Source organism: Pagrus pagrus (assembly GCF_965226575.1).
Source record: "Pagrus pagrus genome assembly, chromosome: 14".
Classification (NCBI taxonomy): domain Eukaryota; kingdom Metazoa; phylum Chordata; class Actinopteri; order Spariformes; family Sparidae; genus Pagrus; species Pagrus pagrus.
Window position 1 is genome coordinate 12,043,934 of NC_140198.1, and position 20,693 is coordinate 12,064,626.

The 20,693-nt window shown below is 43.0% G+C and overlaps 1 protein-coding gene across 2 annotated transcripts in view; it reads left to right on the forward strand.

Moving 5' to 3' along the window:
* Nucleotides 1–20,693, forward strand: part of LOC311269633 (transcription factor COE1-like) — a 96,304-nt gene that overhangs the window by 53,714 nt on the left and 21,897 nt on the right. For both annotated transcript variants that reach the window (XM_084373936.1, XM_084373937.1), the window contains exons 7-10: nucleotides 10,256–10,337; nucleotides 11,334–11,475; nucleotides 12,959–13,092; nucleotides 14,966–15,092. In XM_084373936.1, the coding sequence (XP_084230062.1) occupies nucleotides 10,256–10,337; nucleotides 11,334–11,475; nucleotides 12,959–13,092; nucleotides 14,966–15,092 (485 nt within the window). The remainder of the gene's footprint in view (nucleotides 1–10,255; nucleotides 10,338–11,333; nucleotides 11,476–12,958; nucleotides 13,093–14,965; nucleotides 15,093–20,693) is intronic.

Consider the following 20,693-nt stretch of genomic DNA (forward strand, 5'->3'; position numbering starts at 1 on the left):
TTTTAAGCGTTTGATCAGACACACACAAACATGTATGTGGTGTTTAGAGTCAGAAACAGCAAAAGACGACACACACATCGAGTCTGTAAATGGACAAGAGCTTTATAAATGCTTTTCTCAATCAGCGTCATTACAACTGAGAAACTCCCATTGCAGCCTGTGTGTGTGTGTGTGTGTGTGCGTGTGTGTGTGTGTGTGTGTGTGTGTGTGTGTGTGTGTGTGTGTGTGTGTGTGTGTGTGTGTGTGTCAGTGAGTGAGAAAGGGATGTAGATGTGAGTGTGTGTTTGAGTGAGTGACTGACGGAGAGAGGAGGAGACAGGAGGAGAGAGGAGGAAGAGGTTCCTGTCAATATCACTTCCTTCATCACCCCCCCTCCCACCCCATGAATTATTTGTGAGACTGACGACAAAAGAAACACATGCACACGCACACACACACGCAAACACATGCACACACACACACACACACACACACACACACTGGCAGAGAGAGAGAGAGAGAGAGAGATAGCGAGAAACTAGTAGTTTAGTTTACTGCCACTGTTCTCTTACTACCATCACCAAGACTGTGTGTGAGTGTGTGTATTTGTGAGGACAGTTAGGGCAAAGTGTGTGTGTGTGTGTGTGTGAGAGAGAGAGTAAAAAGGAGAGAGAGCCTGAGCTTTAGATCGATTTGAAGTAAGCTGCATGTGTTTTCGTGTGTGTGTGTGTACATGTATGGCCGAGAGCTAGCGATCCTTTAGCTGCTCACCCTTCACTCACTTCCTCCCCTCCTCCTCCTCCTCCTCCTCCACCTACTCCTGACCTCCCCCCTCTCCCCTCCACCCCCCCCTTCCACCTCTCTCTCTCTTTCTCCCCCCTCCCGAATCAATCTCTCTCATCTATAATTCAACAGTTTGCCTTCAGCCTTTAAAATATACACCACAGTAACCTCCTCCCTCCCTTCAAGTCTGTCTAGCTCCTCATCTTTGCCTTCTCCTCCTCACTTTCTCCCCTGTTTCTCTCCCTCCGGTGCGCAGGACCTCTGACAATATTTGTCATGAAGGTAATCATGTTGTAATTTAATCTTATCGTGGCTCCAAGCTGGCTTCACAGTGCCACCGTCCTGGTTAGTATCTTATTAAGGGGCGGTACGTCCGTATTGACTCTTGTTCCGCAGCATCACTGTTGTTCCAAGAATATGACAAAGTCCAGTAATCCCTTCACCTGCATACAAGTGAATCACTGTCCTTATTTTACACCTGCAGCATCAGTGAGTTTGGTAAGATTGCCGTGGCATCAAGCTGAGAACAAAGCTGTTTTGTTCGTGATATGACACGTATTGTACAAATGTCCCTATGGTACATATGGCACTTTCTAATGTAGATATTAGTGGTCTGCAGAAAAGTTAACTGCCAACATTTTATGCTGGCGACTGGTCTGCAATCAACACCAGAAAACATACAAATGCAATTGTGAACACAAATTAACACAAATCATGACCTAACCAACTACTTACTTACAAGTTTCTGATTGAAAGTTGGAGGTGTTTCAGGCCTTTTCTGAATGATTTAGACCCTGATTGTAATGGAGGTACAGTAGGTTGTTCAAAAGGCCTCTGTTTGTGATAAACATTGATTGAAGGAAGTCCAGCCATACAGAGGATGAAAGGCCTTATAGTCTTATGGACTATAAGAAATTATCTGAGGAAGTCCAGTCATGAGTTATGTGTGTACATACATTATTCACAGATGCATATACAAGTCTGGAAGTAACAGCTAGAACATATGTAGGCTTGTTTACAACTTGGCCGATCATTCAGAGCTACAAAATAAGGCCCAGCTCGTAATAGTTCGGAGTTAATCTTTGCAGTGAAAGCGTTGTTTTATTTCTTTTCATTATGTGTCTGTGGCAGCAAAACAACCCTGTGCATAAATGTAGCTTCTTTCAATTCCTGTACATCAGTATATTAGAATTGAATACATAAATGAATGATCATATCTCATTATAACACGACTGTAAATGTTGTCGATCCTTCAGCCTGTACGGTCGCTGCTAGTGGCCCCCGCAGCTAATGACTGTCTGCCGCTCTGAGTGACACTGTGCTGCCATGTCACAAACTGATGACATCAGTGTCACAGTTGCATGTAACAATGATGTAATGACACTTGTACGGGTCCACAGCAGTGCTGAACACGTCGACCGTACAGGTTATTAATGCTCACTTTACCTCAGCCCCCGGTAGACGGAACAAGCCCCCTCATAGACATCACACGGGCCGGCTATCACCACCCTGGCCCGCTCTGTCATTTAAATATGCAGAGATGACAACAATGACAGCATTAATAGTAATGATCGCAATATGAAGCTAAGCCCTCATCATCATCATCATCATTAGCATATCTCCAGGGAGATGAGCCGTGATTGACAGCTAGCTGGGTGTTTTTTGGGCTGCAGCTCAGCTATCAATTACCTCTGTGCATATCAACCATCATTATGTAAAATAACTCCGCTTCGCTCGGCTCTGCTCAATTCTCTTAAGTCTTGTTCCCTCGCATAACTCTTTTTCCCTCTCCCGTGCATTTCCTCCCTCCCTTCCTTCCTCCCTCCCTTCCTCCCCCGCTGCCTTTTTTCTTTCTTTTTCACGCCCCCGACCACTCGCCGCCCCCCCCCTCTTTTACTTGCACTTTTCTCCTATGTGTCTAGGTTTCTTATTCCCTCCACTCCTCTTCCCTTCCTTTCCTTCTTCGAGAAAACCTTACGTTATAAAACCTGATGTAAAGTTTCACAGCTGCATGTTTGGAGCAGTTACACAGATTAGTTTGGCTGTGGCAGCAGTGTTTCCAGGTTATGCAAGACTTGCTAAAACTCGCCTATTATTGAACCAAGACTGGATTTCCAGTGATCCTTCCAAGTAAAATGAATTTATCTTCCTTCCTCCTCAGATTCCTCGCCTTCTTGCTTCTTTCTCTCATTTTTTTCTTTCAGCAAATCATCTTATTAGCTAAAAACTACCTCATTTTACAGCACATCTGGCCTGCGACTCATAATTTGGTGACACAAACCACAATAAACCTGACTTCTTACTTGTTGTAATCATACTTGCCAACTTCAATCTCAGAAAATAGGAAGGATTTCAAAACCAAAGCGGTGTAACCTTGAAAAATTTAAGGAAACCTTAAGATGCAAGGTTTCCTGCTTTCTGGTGACATTTAATGAAAGAAAAAACAGCATTTCTATCTAAATCATTTGAATTTTACTTTTAAGAGAAACAAGAAAACAACACATAATAAGTCTCCCTCTATCACTTTTCAATTTTCATACATTTTTTGGCCCTTCAAAGAGTCTTTGCACGCCTCTTCTCTATGTTTGTCAGCCTCTCAGTGGGTATCGATGCGGTGTGACCTCCGTGATTGACAGAAAAATCGACGTGGCAGATTTTACAAACCCTTTCTTTTATAGCTTCACATAAGAAACGTGACTTCTTCTCCTCAAGGCGTCTGAAATTTGTTTAAATATTCTTCCTCTACATTTCTCTGGTCTCTCAGTCACTGAGGAGGACAAAGTGCAACAGTGCAACAGTACAGCAGACTACACGTTGCATAGAAACAGGTTACGATAACTTAAAGCGGAGAAAGTGTGAAAAAATTTCATTAATCAGGAGAAAAACACGAGCATTGTGACCCGGGAGGAAACTGGGAGAGGGCAACGAAAAACAGGAGTCTCCTGGCAAAATTGGGAACGTTGGCAAGCAAGGTTATAATCATAGATTTAAGGTATTATTCCTGTATCAGCGAGCATTATCTCTGCTGAAGTGCTCTTGAACAAGGGCAAAGAAAAACCAAGCATTTCCCCCACCGGAAGCAATAGATTATCACATTATTATTGAGATAACAGCCGAGTGGAGGGCGTGATAGTATTTCCTATCCTTGTTTTTCCTGCTGCAAGACTGCTCGGATAGCAGGCACGGGGCCCAGAAATGCTATCTGATGTCATCACATTAAACAATAACAAGCGCTCAGTGTAAACAGGAAACAGGAAGTTGATCTCTGACTGATCAACAGACAGAGAGGGAAACTTGCACTGCACATATTAGCTTTTTGAAATGACAGATTGGACGGAAAAGGTTTAACTGAAATGGTGATGATTATTGTGACGGCATTAGCATGTAGCTCTTTCCCAGAGTGACTTACAGTATTTTAAATCATATCCAAACATGTTTTCAGTCATAGCTACACGTTCCTTTCTCCTCGTGAAGCGTGCCACCACCAACTGATCAGTAACTGGCAGTTAGGATAGGTACGCAGGCATTAGCAAGTTGTTTCACACGCACGCACACGTAGAGGAAGGAGTGAAAATCATCTTCTGTCAGAAAGCTCTGCCAAGAAACTTGGCAGGCAGGTGAAATAAGACATCTAAAGAAAGCAGGGAGACAGAGGAGAGACAGAGGAGGCAGGAGCAGCAAAAGCACTGATCTGTTGTTCAGTTTGTCTGCACTAACTGACTGCAATTTCTCCACCTGTCAGCAACAACTCACCAGACTGCCGTGCGTGTGTGGTTGCGTGTGCGTCTGTGTGTGTGTGTGTGTGTGTGTGTTTTGAGAGATTTTTTTTTTTTTGTTGTGTTTTTTTTTTCTCTTCCAAGGCAGCATCGTTATTCTTGGCTCAGTAGAAGAGCGAGTCTTTGGGGAATTAAACGGACACAGACATTCAGTCTTAGACACACACACACACACACACACACACACGCACACACACACACACACACACACACACACAAAGCTGGAATTCCCCCGGATGTCACCCTTGCCCCGTTGGCATTGTGACTGTTTAAATGACAGGAGAGTGGTCGCAACAAAACTCCCATAATCCTCTTTCCTCCTTCTCCTCCGTTTGTTTCTCCTTCACACACTCTCTGTATCCCCCTGCTCCTCTCCACCGTGTGTGTGTGTGTGTGTGTCTCTCTCTCTACGCCCTCTCCATCCCCTCTCTCTGTCACTTCCTGTCTCTCTCTTCAGGTCTGTGTTAGCCCTATATATTAAATATTAATGTCAGTTGTGCTCTGAGCCATAATTGCCATCTCAGCCTCTGAATAATGGATGTAACTGTGTCGTTCACTACTACACCATGACTAACAGGCTAAAAAAACAGCATCCAACTGTGGTTTGCTGTGTTACTACGGATTACAGGCTAAATAACAGTAGCATCCTAGCGTGATGGTGGTTGATTACATTATCACAGCAGGCGCAAAAGAAATCATGGACGTTATGGGTTATGTTTTCACCGTGTTTTATAGGCTGGAACGAAACTAGCATCACACTGCGGTAAACTGTTTACTTAATGGCTGGGTTTCAATGCTTTACCATAGCAGGGAGAGACATTTTCCTCAAGCAAACGTCCAGAGCATCGTGTTTTAGTGGGCGTATGTTTGCTCAAAACATGATCATAACTACAGCTACTTAAGTAGTAGCTGGAAAAATCAACATGGACCAGAGAATTATTATAAAATTATGAAGGAAAACATTGAAAAACATGTTTCCATGAGCTGTGATGTGTTTGATGACCCTTTCTGAAATTTCCACTTATTGTACAGTGCGACCCCACCTCTCACGAACTGATTGGCAAACAAAATTAGCACTCATTCATCAGGCTCAGATTCACTGCACAAAGCATGCTGGGATACCTGGCGAGATGTTGGTGTGGCGAGAGCACCACTTACTTTGACTTTCTGAACAGCTGTGTGTTCAAACAGGAGAGGCAGCATAACTGTCATCAGGTTGGCAGCATGACCCCAAATCAACACTGCTTTTGCTCTGTTTTCCTTCTGAGCAGTGTTTGCTCACACATTTGCCGTTTCAGTTTTATACAGTGATAATACAGTATGTCGTCTCTTCTTCTCCTCAAAAATTGTAAGGAAACATCCTTTTTTACTGCAGACATTTTGATTTATTAAAGCAGGTGAGGCACAGGTGTAATAATAACATTTGTAATGATCACAGCAACCTACACCTATAAAACACACCACACACATAGGTGTCAGCGCCTGGAGTTACAGATTTATAAGCCATCGTATTTCTCTGACCGTACTACAAAACCTTTTGTTGTTTTCATAGGTTGTCCTGTGAATCATCATGTACAAAACGCATGACTAGGAGCTTAAATAAAGTTGATTATTGTGCATGACAGTGCCCGTCTACGGAGAAAAGGCTGCTGCTGAGACAGTATCTCCAGCCTTCTCTTGGGTTATTGTTATGAGTCAGTGTGCAAAAAATAAAATTGCGAGAGATTATTTCGGTCAGGGGACTAAAACGGCCTCCTTTTGTAATGTGACCACAAACCTAACCCCCACCTGAATTATGCTCACGTTGCAGTGTGTTGCAGTGACCCTTTGTTAAAAACCAGTAGCGCCACTTACCTTAACACGTAACTGTTTTTCCATAGTTTCCACCTTTCACTAAACGTATCCATACTGAAGTTGCCATGCGCAGATATTGTAGACAGTGAGGATTGTATATCATACCCTTTTCACTCTCTGTTCCTGTCTGAATCTATACTGTCATTATCAAATGCCAAAAATAATAGCCTTGGCAAAAGTGTAAAACAATAATCTTCTACTTTAGTTTTCCTTCCTACTTCCTACTTTCCATCTTTATCTTCTGCTCTCCGTTTACTGCCTCTCTCACACTCATGCATGTGTGTGTGGTGTGTGGTGTGTGTGTGTGTGAGCCTCTTTGTGTGTTTGCAGCATGCAGGACCGGTGTCGGGTCAGCTCTCTGAGTGTGCTACTCACAGTATAGCAAAGGTCAACAGCGCTGTTATCACTTGAACATGATCGGGGCCTCGGAGAGAGAGGGAGCGAGATAGAGGAGCGAGGGGGGGGAGAGAGTGCTCCCCTCCCCCACAGTCATTCAGACTCTTATAATTGCCCAGTTTAATTGGAGGCCTCTTAACGACCAGTGACTGGACCAGCCAATCAATTCTCACAAGGTGTCTGTGTGTGCGTGCCTGTGTGTGTGTAGCTGCGGGGCCTTTTTGTAGCCGAGTTGATTAGGCCAGCTGGGGTCAAGTGAAGGGGGAAGAGGAACGCACACATAGCGCATTAAAATGTAGAATATGTTCTGTTGGAAATCAATGAGAGAAAACACTCTCACAGGAAATAGATCGAGCGGGAGATGGAAATATGAAAAATAACGAGATATCATCAGATCTCCTGCGAGATAAGCCGGCGATGGAGTGAAGTTATTCAGTTTGTTAAGACAGCGAGAGGAGGGAATTGATATTGTTCAGCTGATGGGCGAGATGAGACTGCGCTGATGATTTAGGTGATGTTTTAAGTTGTTAGCGGTGCTGGTGCAGCATTCGAGATGAGAGGCACACTGACCACGGAGCAGAGGTGGAGAGTAAAGAGGTCTTTTCTGTTCGGGGCCATTTCTCTTAAATTATTGGATTTTTTTACTTGAATTGCTTGAGTCATTTTACTCTATCATATATTTAGCTCCTTTTGGGTAAAGGTGCACTATTTAACTTTTTTTTGTTACAGATACAAGAACGTTGTGCTCTAATGTTTGCAAATACAAACATAGTAAACACTTGACTTTAAAATGCATCTAATGCTGTATGTATCAAGATCTATGTCTCTTTCTTTACTTATAGGCTTGTAAAAAAGTTGGATCGTGCACCTTTAATGTTGTTACCCTTTCATTGTTCATCATTGTTTCGCTGCCATTTTATTTCATCCTGTAAAGCTGCTCTCTAAACTGTGCTCTTTAACAAGTTTATCATTAATCTTTTTTTGTGTTGTTATTTATTGTCTGCTTTAGCTTTTTAAGTTTTTGTTGACAGATGTTGCTGAATATATTATTTGATGCGAAATTGCATATTTTCTTTAATCAAAAAACTAAAACTTTAATAACACTCTTTTCATGTAAAGTAACATGAGGCCAGAGACTGAGTCAGGAAAAGCTAAATTTTATATGAACACTGACAATGAAACTGCAAACTAGTGTGGACCAAGTACAATCCAGAAGCAAAAAACCTTTTACTTACTGTACGTTTGACTTACAGCACCACCTGAACCAGACATCTGTATGTCAGATTGAGAATTTGACATTTTATACGGACATACTCTCTCATACTAGATTTTTAAATGTGAGACTTTTACTTGTAGTAAAGTATTTCTGAAAGATCTGAACACTTTACTGCTTTAGTCTTTTCTCCGCCCAACCGCCTCCTTCACACAGCGGAGGGTCAGCTGAGGTGGTCGTGTTAACGCTATGCTAGTGTTGTGAGAAGGACTAGACAGTGGGAGGTCAGCAGGGGTCACCGTGGCTGTCCTCCGCTGTGATAGGCTGTCACCCGGGGGTGAGGGGTCAACATAATTAGGCATGCAGAATCCCAGCGCCGGTGTTCTAACGAAGCCTGAGCTCGTTAACGCAGAGTTTTACACTCAGACCTGCCACTGGGCTGTGCTGCACCGTCACACACGCACATACACTCACATGCGGAGCGCATGTTTGCACGCACACACACACACACACAAGCGCACACCTCTGCTTTGTTCTGGTGGTCCAGCACAAGGGCTGTCATCTCCTGAACAGTGGAGCACCAGGCTCTGCCATGAGGGAACGGAGGTGATGCAGACGTGTGAAAAGTTCGGATTATTTAAGAGCAGTTTAGATACAGAGGGTGGAAGCGCTGAGAGGAAACCAAACATAAAGTACTTCAGTTTTTATGTGGAACTTATAATACTACATTTTAGTTGCAACAGAGCAAAAACAGCGTTGTGTACAAATATAAAAGGTTTAAACGCAGAGTGCAACGTACAGTAAGGAAGGATGCTGTTTATTTTTTAGCTGTGACACACACTCACACACACATAACAAACACAAACGCGCATGCAAACACGAACATGTGTGCGTCTGCGTTATTGTGCGAGCGTGCCGTGTTGCTTCTGCCAGGCTGGCCAGCTGGCTCACACCAAAACACAACCTGGATGTGTTTGTTAGCTGTTGATGGCCATCTGTGTGTTTGATTTATTCTGTAATATAGATTCATGACATATGGTCCCGTTTCAAACACCCAATGTCAACACAGTTCCCCCTTTTTTAATGATTTGACAACAGGGTTAGCATACGGGAGGGAAAAGCCTCCACAGGAAAGAATTTTTTCACATGATTAAAGTTGTTTGAAATAGTTTTTGAATCTTAAAGGAACAGTTCACCCTTAAAATAAAAAAACACTTTCTTATCTGAAGTGCTATTTATCCATCCAGATTGTTTCTGTTTGAGTTGCTGAAGAGCGCAAAAAAAGAAGATCAACGGGAATTTCTCTTTCCTGAAATCATTACCCAGTAACTGCTGCACTTGCTGTGAGCAGTTTCATGTAGGAACTATTTTCTTTTCCTATCAGCGGGCAGAAGAAAGCGTGCATCTTCTCATAGACAAGAAGGTAGTTAACTAAGCTAAATGAACCAGCTGACGTCACAGCTCAGTCGAGGAGTAAGCCTAAAGGTGCAATATGTAAGAATTTTAACTGAAAACATAAAAAATTAACTAAAAATATCCACAGAATTTAAAGGAATAACAGTTGTGACGTTATGACATCTATGTATTAGGTTAAAGCGATATTTACTGAAGTTAATGTGCTAACTAGCTAGCCCCGTCCCGATCCAAGGCTCCCAAGCTAACAGTGTAAGCACCAACACTCCCCCGGTGCTCCGATCTCACCTCAAATCTTGCATACTGCTCCTTTAATGTTACATCCCACACACACGCTTTCTTCTGTAAAACTCACACCAAAAAAATCCAGATAGACATGGCGCCCTGCAGGTATGAGATAAAATATGTGTTTCTGATTTGGGGTGAACTGTTCCTTTAACAACACTTTTGCATATTCAGAACACAGTTTCAGTCGACCTTCACTCGGTGCTAAAACTGAAGGTCAAATCTGAGATTTTCTAAACTTTATCTGGCTCACAGTCACATATTTCCACCAGTTTTGCTGGAGTGTGCTGCTCTATTCGCCTTCTTGTATTTCTATCCAATGCCTTCATGTGGCATTTCAAAGCAGCCCCAGTTGGTGTGGATTTAAGAACAAAAAAACAAGATCCATGAGCAGATTTCACAAGGAAATTCATTTTGACTTTCCAACAGCATGAAATATTTATTTCTCTATCAGTATATGGGGTTCTGTCTGTATTTAGGGTTTCTATCCTGAAGGAAAGCAATCTCTGGTTAAATGTTTAACCTCAAATCTTGCCTGTCCTCTGTGTCTCTACAGATTCTTCCTCAAGTTTTTCCTCAAGTGCAACCAGAACTGTCTAAAGAATGCAGGAAACCCACGAGACATGAGGAGGTTCCAGGTAGAAACCAGCACATTTTTTTGTTTTTGCATTGCATTTGCTTCTCCTGCAGTCTCTCTCTCTCCCTCTCTCCTTTCTCTGTCCCGTCTATGGACGTAACACGCGGCAATACACATACAAATACACAGGAATGTCTATGTGTGTGTGTTCCTGTGTAAGTAAATAAGCTATCAGCGCCTTTACAGGAAACATGAGATCCTGACCCTGACCAGTCAGAACATAAATATACACACAATGCAGGGAGACAGATGGAAGAGAGAGAAGAGGAGAGAGAGAGAAAAAGAAAGAAAGAAAGAAAGAAAGAAAGAAAGAAAGAAAGAAAGAACAGAGGTTGTGAATAAGATTTAATGCAGTGCAGTCTTTATTATTTCCTTATCTTCGCGGCCACAACACAATCAGGAAGACACCACTCGAGCCTGAGTGGAGATACTGGACGCCAACAAGATACTGATAGATTTATTACCATGGCACGTGTGTGTGTGTGTAATATGAATATGTGTGTATTTCAGCCAGTGTGCTCTCCTGTGTATGTTTGTTACTGTGCAGTGTGTGTGTGTCTGTGTGTGTGTGTGTGTGATAGGACAGAGAGAGTCATACGGTAGCGAATGTGTGACAGTATCTGTGCCTCTAATTGTGCAGCTCTATTGTAGTGGAACCAGAGAAGACAGCTCTGTTTCCCTGGGAGATAATTAAGGGCCGGACCCATCAGGAACTATTGAACAGAGGAGGATAGACACCACACACACACACACAGACACACACTGAACAGCCACAGTGGCTTGGTGTGTGTTGAGTGTGATGGTAATAGCTGTGATAACGGGTTACATTTAAAGAGCTTTTCACAGTTTCACGCTTTTAATTCCTCCTCGCGATGATCTCCAGACCCCCAGCTTTGTAATCCCTCATTTTTTCTCTCCCCCTTTCCCTCTCGTCTCACCCGACTCTCTCCTGTTCCATCCCATCCCTCTCTTACCCCGGCCCTCATGCTTTCCCCAGGTGGTGGTATCAACTACGGTGAGCGTGGAGGGACACGTCCTGTCTGTGTCCGACAACATGTTCGTCCACAACAACTCCAAACATGGCCGGCGGGCCCGCAGGCTCGACCCTGTGGAAGGAACGCCGTCTTACCTAGAACACGGTAACGCAGGAGTGTGTGTGTGCGTGCATGTGTGTGTGAGTCTGTCTGCCGTGTGTGAATCTGTGAGCGTAAGCAGCATGGCCACCAGATGGTTGATGGTTTAATCCTATCAGGTGATTCCTGCCCCTCCATCTGGCTAATCCAACCCACTTACACACACACACACACACAAAATGCATGGTGTGTGTGTATACGTGTGTGTCTGTAGGTCTAATATCATTACACTTCTCTTTCATAAACAATCCCAAGCTGAGAGATGTAATTCAGATGGATGCCGATCATCTAACACACACAAACACACACTTTGAGGAGACACTTTTCAACAGACAAGCTTTTATTGTTGCGATGTACTGTAGGATTGGATTTGAGCTTATATACACACAACACACACAATAATGACATGACATAAAGCTGACTGTATCCATTCTGTCTGAAGATTTATGATACATCCTGAACCCCCTGTGTGTGTGTGTGTGTGTGTCCATGTCAGATCATTGGTTTAAAAAATGAACCGCAGTAATCTCATGTCAGTCGGGCTTTGGAGTAAACAAAATGATGTCACAATAATGGTCGGTTAGACATTGTGTTACTATATTACTTTGGTAAAAGTGAAAGTGACTGATACAAAAAGTGTCTCTGTACTGTGGAATTTGAGGCGGCTGCAGCAGATCATTCGCTGTCCACCGGCATTGCCTTAATTTTTCACACAGTTCTGCTAAATAACACAACTTTTGGCACTTTGATGGCACAGAATACACATTTAATCAGTAACTGGAGCTGTGTTTCTTTCAGCTTTCTCCCTTGCTCACTCTAAATTTGAACAACAACCTATATTTTATCCCAATTTAGCTGAAAACAAAAATCTGAATCAATATTATGATGTTTAAAGATGTCAGATTGTCATGTTGTACGGATTGCGTTCACACCTACCTCATAACCGAACACAATGCGAGCCAGATTTCCTCCAGATGTGGTCGTGCAGATCTGATCAAATTCGGCTCACAACGCATTTACACCTTGCATCAACATGCATTTTTCCTTAGCCAGATAATGTGTCCGGATATAGATCGAATTTTAAGCCAAGGTGTAAATGGAGGGCATACGCCCTTGAAACTGAATAAATAATGGTTTGGAATTGAAAAGAAAAGAAGGAGGATCCTCTGTATTCAAGCACCGTTTGAAAAGGACTCAGTCTTCATTGTATTGAGTGTGTGAGAGTGGTGTGATGATCTGGACTGCAGCCAGAAGCTGAGGGAGTAGCATGAAGATATATGAGGTGCAGATGCAACAGGGATGAAAGGGCTCAACCAGATTTCTCACCCTGTTTAGAGGCTCTAAAAGAAACAAATGTTTCCCTACAGCCGTGACTTGTCGAGTCATATTCTCTTTACTCCTCAAATGTTTCGTTCAGGTGCATCTCTAATGCCAGTAATCCTTAAACATTTGTTTCTCCCGCTCTCTAATCCTCCTCTCCTCCCTCCAGGATCACCTCCCTGCATTAAAGCCATCAGTCCCAGCGAGGGGTGGACCACGGGGGGCGCTACAGTCATAATCATAGGCGACAACTTCTTCGATGGTCTCCAAGTCATCTTCGGTACCATGCTGGTTTGGAGCGAGGTCAGTTTGCCAACAATCAGCATCCTGTCTCCATGTTGTTTCAACCCCTCGACGCTGTGTTTTTGCCCTCGGACCGTTGGAAGTAATTCAATATGAAAACATACTTTCCCTCATGGTCGGGGCTCTTAGCTGTGTGTGATCATGTGAATGCGTGTGTGTGTGTGTGTGTGAGAGAGAGAGTGCGTGTGTGTGTGTATGTGCTAATGTTTGCCTAAATGAGGTTTGCCTCTCTAATGAGTCCCCACCAACAAGCGACCACCGCCCCTCTCTACCGTCCTCACCCACACTCCCTCTGTCTCCTTCTCTCCGGAATACTGATCAAATCAGCAGATTTCGATAGCCATCGGCTTAATGCTCGCAAAAACACACGCTCACACACACGCAGAGCTCACTATCGTACTTTTCCCCAGTGCAACTCCTCTACAGAATGTTTATTTGTCTTCTGACTCCACTCACCGTGTGCGCCGAGCGACCGTGGCTCCCTTCCAACAACAACACCGAGTGCGTGTGTGTGTGTGCATGCTGGCATACGTGGATGGGTGTGTGTGTGTGTGTGTGTGTGTGTTAAGAGCTGAGGGGTTTGTTTACAGTGTTGAGAGCCACACTTACACACACTAACATGTGTACAGAGTCTCAGTTCAGCTCAGTTCAGCCTGACTCAGCTCTCAGCGTTCCTCAGACTGGCTCTAATGGATTCTGGCCCACCAAAAGTTTCATTTGCGCTCAACCTGATTATCGATTCCGAAGCGAGAAACACACAGTTTGAAAGAAAAAACGTGTCGGTAGAAAGTGATTGCGTGTGTGCCAAGTTCTGTTTGTCTGCAGCTGTCGCTGCTACCTGCTGATTTTTCACTAAAAATCCCAGGCCAAATAGGAAAAAGTATTTTTGAAAACCAGCCATAAAAATGTGATGCTAAAAAGTTGGCTTTTCGGCTGCTGAAGACCAAGTGGTCAAAACATGTTGGCTTCTTATTTAACCACTATAATAAGGGCTTTTTAATATTTCCTTCCTCGTTTGACACAGTTGGAGTGCCTGGGCTGCCTCTGGTTTTGAAGTAGTCTTTTTCCTGTTTTCGGAAGATGAAGATATATTCCTGTAACATGCCAAATTTTTGTTCCATTCCACAGAAATTGATAAACTGAATTCCGTTACGAACGTTTTTTAACACTTCCGCTGTGTTTTAGTCACTTGAGGGAACAACTGAATTTTCCCAGCTGGAAAAACATTTTTCTTATTATTCCTACAGGATATGAATGTACAGTGAATCCTAATCCTCTGGTCCCCCCTCGTCTTTAGTGCCACTGTGCATTTTTTGAGACACTGCTGTAGGAACTTTATATGTCTTTTCACAGGATTTCAATCAATACCTGTCTATATACAAGTTTTTGAATGATTCTACATGGGATATAAGATTAACTGTTTTTATGTCAGTTAAAATGAGCAAAAGGAAACTGTGTTTCTGCAAACTTCAGATTCGAGACCTGCAACAGATTGATGCAAAAATGCATCAAATCTAAATGTAAATACAGCTCAGAGTTGCCTTTAACCACATTAACAAGTGCAAATGCAACCCGTCCAACCCGTTAACTAAAATAAACTTTGGATTGCAGCTCAAGCAAGAAGGCTCTTGCAAAACACACCGCCCCCCCAAAAAAACAAGAAACAGTTCTTTGGGTGTTTACTGCAGATGCACGGTGTAAACAACCTAACCTGGTGACAAAAAAATCAAGACTCAAGATGTCTGTTGGCAAAGAAACTCTAAAAGTTATTTCAGCGATTGTGTAAATGGCCAAGCACAAGTTGCATTGTCCTGATCAGGTGATGTGTTTTTGTGTACTGACTCTTGCCTCCTCCTTTTCCTTCCTTCTCCAGCTGATCACGCCGCATGCCATCCGGGTGCAGACGCCTCCCAGACACATCCCCGGGGTCGTTGAGGTCACTCTGTCTTACAAGTCCAAACAGTTCTGCAAAGGCACACCGGGAAGGTTCATATACACAGGTAGATCAACTGCATCTACAAAAATGTGCATGATTTTTCTTCGGTTTCTAAATTGTGGGTTGAATTTTTAATCTTTGTCTTTATAAATGTGTGTTTTCAGCGTGTGTGTGACTGCGCCTGCATGTGTGTGTGAATAGTGCCTATGAGTTGCAGTTCACTCTGAGGCCAGACAGTGTCGAACTAATGACTGTAGATTAGTCAACATTAACGACCCACACTCGTTACAATGTTGCCATAATCAGAGGCTCGTTAAAACCAGCTACAATTAAACAGTCTGCTCTTTATAGCCCTCCATGCTGAAACTATTAGTGAAATCATCCAGAACACCCAGTTTACAAACACACACACACACACACACACACACACACACACACACACACACGATGGAGGAAAAAGTGTGTGGTTTCTGACTGGATTGTTGACTGTAAATGAGCGTTTTCCTGCTAAATTCAGTAAAAGGGGAAAAGTAGAGAAAAGAAGGAGAAAGCATGTGTGTGTCCGTCTCTGTGTGTGTGTGTGTGTGTGTGTGTGTGTGTGTGTGTGTGTGTGTGCGTGTGTGTGTAAGTGTGCGTGTGTGTTTGCTCATTTTGTTCACACATACATGTGGAAATAGATGGAGGTGATGTGATGTCTGGTATTGATCCGCTCAACATGGCTCCATCACACCATAATGATGACGTCATTCACAGAGAAAGAAAAACAGCTGCTGTGTAAATTCTTTGGTGTGAGAGGCGTTTAATGACCCAATTAACCAAAGATATAGACGAGGATTTACACCTGATCAATGAAGATGAAAAAACTGACAGTGGGTAAATTGTGAAGTTTTAATGTTGCCGTTAAACCTTCAGCCGCCGGGATTTTCTCAATCAAAACAATGAAAACAAACGACTTAGTTTCACGACATTTTGAAGTATGGAGTGGGATCATGGGAGTTGTTGTCTTCGTCTTTTAACATCCACCACTGCCAGTGAAAAACTAGCTACATGACTCAGGGAGAAATGTGTTTTAGATAAAGTTGTATTCACATTACGTCTAGTCCTGTTTGCCAACTTCCTTTCTCACTCTGACTCTCTCCCAGAAGTTCTAGCAACAGGTGACTAAATGAAACGCACCTTGAACAAAACTATGAGTTCTTCTGGGTACACAACTCAACAAAATATTTAAGGTTTTTTTTTCTGTGAGGAAGTGAGGAGATAAAATGTTCACAGTTTGCATAGATCCAATCATCACTGAAGCGTCTGTCATGCAAGAGAGCCACAAAAAAAAAACATACACAACAAAGCAGTGGTCAAAGATGTTATATTGACATTTAAGGTGTGCTGATTGATTCACAATGTCAACTCATGCTTATGAGAAATGTATGTAAACTCGCCACTGTAGGAACGTGGTCACTTGACTTTTCGAAGCGAGTCATAACGTAACGTCAAGCTCACAAAAGCTTTAGTATCTCCTGCTCAAAATGAAAGTTTTCTTTTCAAGCTTCAGCCTCAGTCATTTCCTCTGACTAAAAGCAAGATTAATTTGTGCACAGAAGCACGTCAATGAAATTAACATGAAAACAAGTCTATTTTTACTAAATGAAATAAAAAATGCATCAACAGCAAGAGAGAAGAACAAAAGGAAGAAAGAAGTTGAACTGTTGGGCTGACCAGACTTAAGAAAATAGCTCCACCTATAGGACATTTCACAGTAGAAGTGCAGTGAAAAAACACATGATTAAACACAAGAAATGAAAAATGGAACAATTGAGTGAAACCAGACCCAGAATATTGTTTTTGTTTCTGATGTCTTGACGAAGTTTGAAAGACTTCTAAGTTTTTTTAGTTGTGTGAAATGTCGTCTGAATGTCCGCGGTTGGTAGTTTCCTCGGCCTGTGAGCCTCCTTCAATGTTCTTAGTCAAAACATCTTTGGTCTGACCCTGAGGCTAGCCGGCTGGTAATTGGTCCGTCTGGTGACTAACTGCTGCTCCTATTGGGCGGAGATGACCTCCCGTGACCTCGCGATTGGCTGATGGCTTCAACATGTGACCCGGGAAACGGGATCGGTTCCTGCGGTTGCCTGACCCCGCCTCAAGGTCGACTCCTTTCTGGAAGTCGCTGGTGAAAGGTCACGGCGGTGAAAGCTGATTGGCTGGTGTGGTTTTTCAGTGCTTCGGCTGCGGTTGCCTCTGGGTGTAAGGACCGAGCAATTAAACACACACACGCAAGTTTGCAGCAACGTAAACACACACAAAGCAACGCTCGCTGAGGGTCATGTCTTACACAACTTGCCACACACACACTTTCAAACAGGGGCAGGAGTTGAAAGTAATTGTAAATCAGAGAGATATGAGGGAAAGATGGTGAGTAGTCTGGTTGACAGATGGTCTACCACACACACACACACACACACACACACACACACACACACACACACACACACACACAGACACACACTGTATACGCACACATACACAAACTGCCGTATGTCTGCCTCATCAGTCTGGTGGGGAAAATTAACATTCTCGACATCACACACTCCTATAAACACACAATGGTACAAAGTAACAATCAATATACACTCACACACACGAGCACATGCATACACAACACATACACTCACATACATCGAGCGGATTTATAGTCGATGCAGCGGCATAAGAAAATCCATGGCTCAGCTGTGGAGAAGAAACTTTTAAGCCAAAGCAGAAAAAGCAACACAATTTTAGACTTTTCTCGCGATTTAACTTTCATTTTCAGTCAGACACGGAAAGAGAGAACAAAAAGGATTGAGATATAGGAGGAGGGCGAGACAAAGAGAGACACATAAAATAAAAAAACGAGAGACAGAAAGGTGGACTTTTAAAACCAGATTGTAAAGTATCGATCCAGTCATAAGTGGATCACACGTATACTGAGACACACATGCAGATACACACATGTACATACACACATACACAAACACGCAGAAAGTCACCGAGAGGAGGAGAGCTGGAGAGAGAAAGAGATCTCATCTCATAAGGGGAAGAATGAAGCAATAATTCAGTGGTATTGAACTGCTGGCTGGCCAGAGAATCGATCTCACCACATCTCCTCTTCTCCTCCTCCTCTCCTTCTTCTTCTTCTGCTCTCTCCTTTCACCCAGCGTTTTCTCCCTCACCCACCTTTTTCTCTCTACTTTGCACAAAAGATAACCAAATGGACCTCACCACTGTTTAATAAATGCACATTAGAAAATCCTAGACATGCAGTTTCAACGCAAACAACATCTCCCCTTTCTCTCTCACTTCCTCCTCCTCTCCCCTTCTGTCTCCCTCCCCTGTTCACGTTTTATTGCGAGACAGGAGTGGAGGGTCTGTCCTCATGAAACTTCTATGAGTATTGATCCGCGGGGCAGCTCTGGACTCTGAGAGGAGGAGCGAGGCTGGAGGAGGAGTGATGGAGCAATGGATGGATGAAAGTGGCAGAAGGTGTAGTTAAGAAAGAGGGGGAAGGAGACGGAGCAGAGGAGAGGCGGGGGAAGGGGGGAGGCAGAGGAGAGCAGGAGGGAGTCACGCAGAGATGCTTTCATGGGCAGCAGGGTGGCGGATTGAGTCGAGATTAAACAGGTTCAAGCACCAGTGGCAGCGAATCAGCTTCAGGAGCTTTTAGAAAAAGAAAATAAGAACAAATACGATTACTTTGCATTTATGTATTGTGTTCTTCAGTTAGTTGCCTATACTTAACTACAGCGGTTGTCGTATCGTTTGAGTTCGTAGGTTAACACTTTTATTTTGTCTCTCTGTGAAGTGATGTTCGTTATAAAATCAGTGATGATGTTTAAATGAGAAATATTACCAGTGTTGTACAAATGCTTTAGTAGTGGCGATATTGTGCTAAAATATTTGAATATGTAGTACAAGTAAAAGTATGTATACTGTATACTGTGGGTCCACTGACCGATAATCGGATTCAATATTCAGCATTTTTCTGATTATCGGGTTATACGTCCTTATTTGACTAAACGAGGAGGTATCTTTCTTCTTTTTGTCATCCCTCCCAACAGCTCAACGCAAAAACACTGTCAGTGAAACGAGGGAATGGGAAAATAACTAAGGGAGATACTCACTTGATTTGTCAAACTCATACTGTTGAAGTCTCTTAGCTTCACATTAACTTTATAATGCTTGTTTGCAAAGAACAAAGACTGTGTCATTACAGCATCCACTTGCTAGTGATCTTTAAGCATGTACAGTAATTACCGACATTACAACACAGGCTCTGGAAGACTTGGTGAAACCGTTGTCGGTAAACAGTTCAGTTGCAAATAACTGTTTTAAACGACGTCCCAACTTTTTGATTGTTATTGAGAAACAAGCCCCTGTTTCGTTGTCAAGGTTTCTCAGCAGGTGTGAAACAGCTGGAGGCTCATGGGCGCTGACTGAAGGTCCAGGCTGTAAACTAGAGAGAGCATTTGTGCTCAGAAGTTACTTTATACATTAGATCACATACTGAATTGTATTCCTCCTGTCAGGATGTGGCACATTTTACAATCTCCTCATCTCCTCTCACCATTCCAACATTTCCCTTTTTGCTTTTCTGCACATCAAAACAGTGTCTATGGGAAATCCATCTGCAAGGTCTCCGACGAGTGTGTTTGGTGTTTGTAGTTGAACGCTGCGTGGCTGGTGTTACCGATGGCTTTCACAGCTGATGTGTAATCAATTGGACGGCTTTTGCTGCAGCGATACTATTTTTATCCCGCGCTGAAAGAAACCGCCAAAGAAATCATTGGGGAAACCTGACCTTACGGCGTCAAAGTACACACACATACACACAGTCCATTAACGTACGCACATACGAAGGCTACACACAGACCTACACGAACCTATAAACACACACCAACATTCACCATCCGCCGATTTAAGGAACATATTGTTCTATTAATAAAGAGTCGGTTGGAGACACTTTAGGCCTTCAGGCATCGAAACCACTCTAAGTCATCCTGTTATGTACCGTGTGCGAGTGTGTGTGTGTGTGTGTTATATTAGAGCTGGCATTGTTTAAATGTCTCCAGAGAGCGTGGATCTGACACTGGCAGTTAATTCTGACAGTTGATATCCCACCGACTGTTTGGCAGCTGTTTTTGTAGTTTTGTTTTTCTCAACCATAACTGAGTATTTTTTTTTTTTTTTTTTTCGTAGGATGGTTTAACACTCTTCTCCTCACCTCACCTCTTCTCTCTTGGTCTCTATTTCTTCTCCCATCCATCGCCTCCTGTCCTGTTTTTCCTTGGCCTCTCTCCTCCAGGCCAATTATGTTGATTTAATTATCTTATATAAATCATAATTTGTCCAGAATTTGAAAAATTATGTTTCCTCAGAGTGGGCGAAGTGTTGGTCATGATGGTTTAACATCTGGTACTTTTACAGCTGAGAATTTATGGAGTTATGTCGCTAACAAATTGAGTGGTTTAGGATATAACAGAAACCAGAAACTTGGGTGTGATGTGATCATAAAACAGACATACATATAAAACACACACACACACACACACACACACACACACCACCACCACACCACACCACACCACACACACACACTTGCTAAAAGAAACTAGCCAACAACATATACTATAAAACA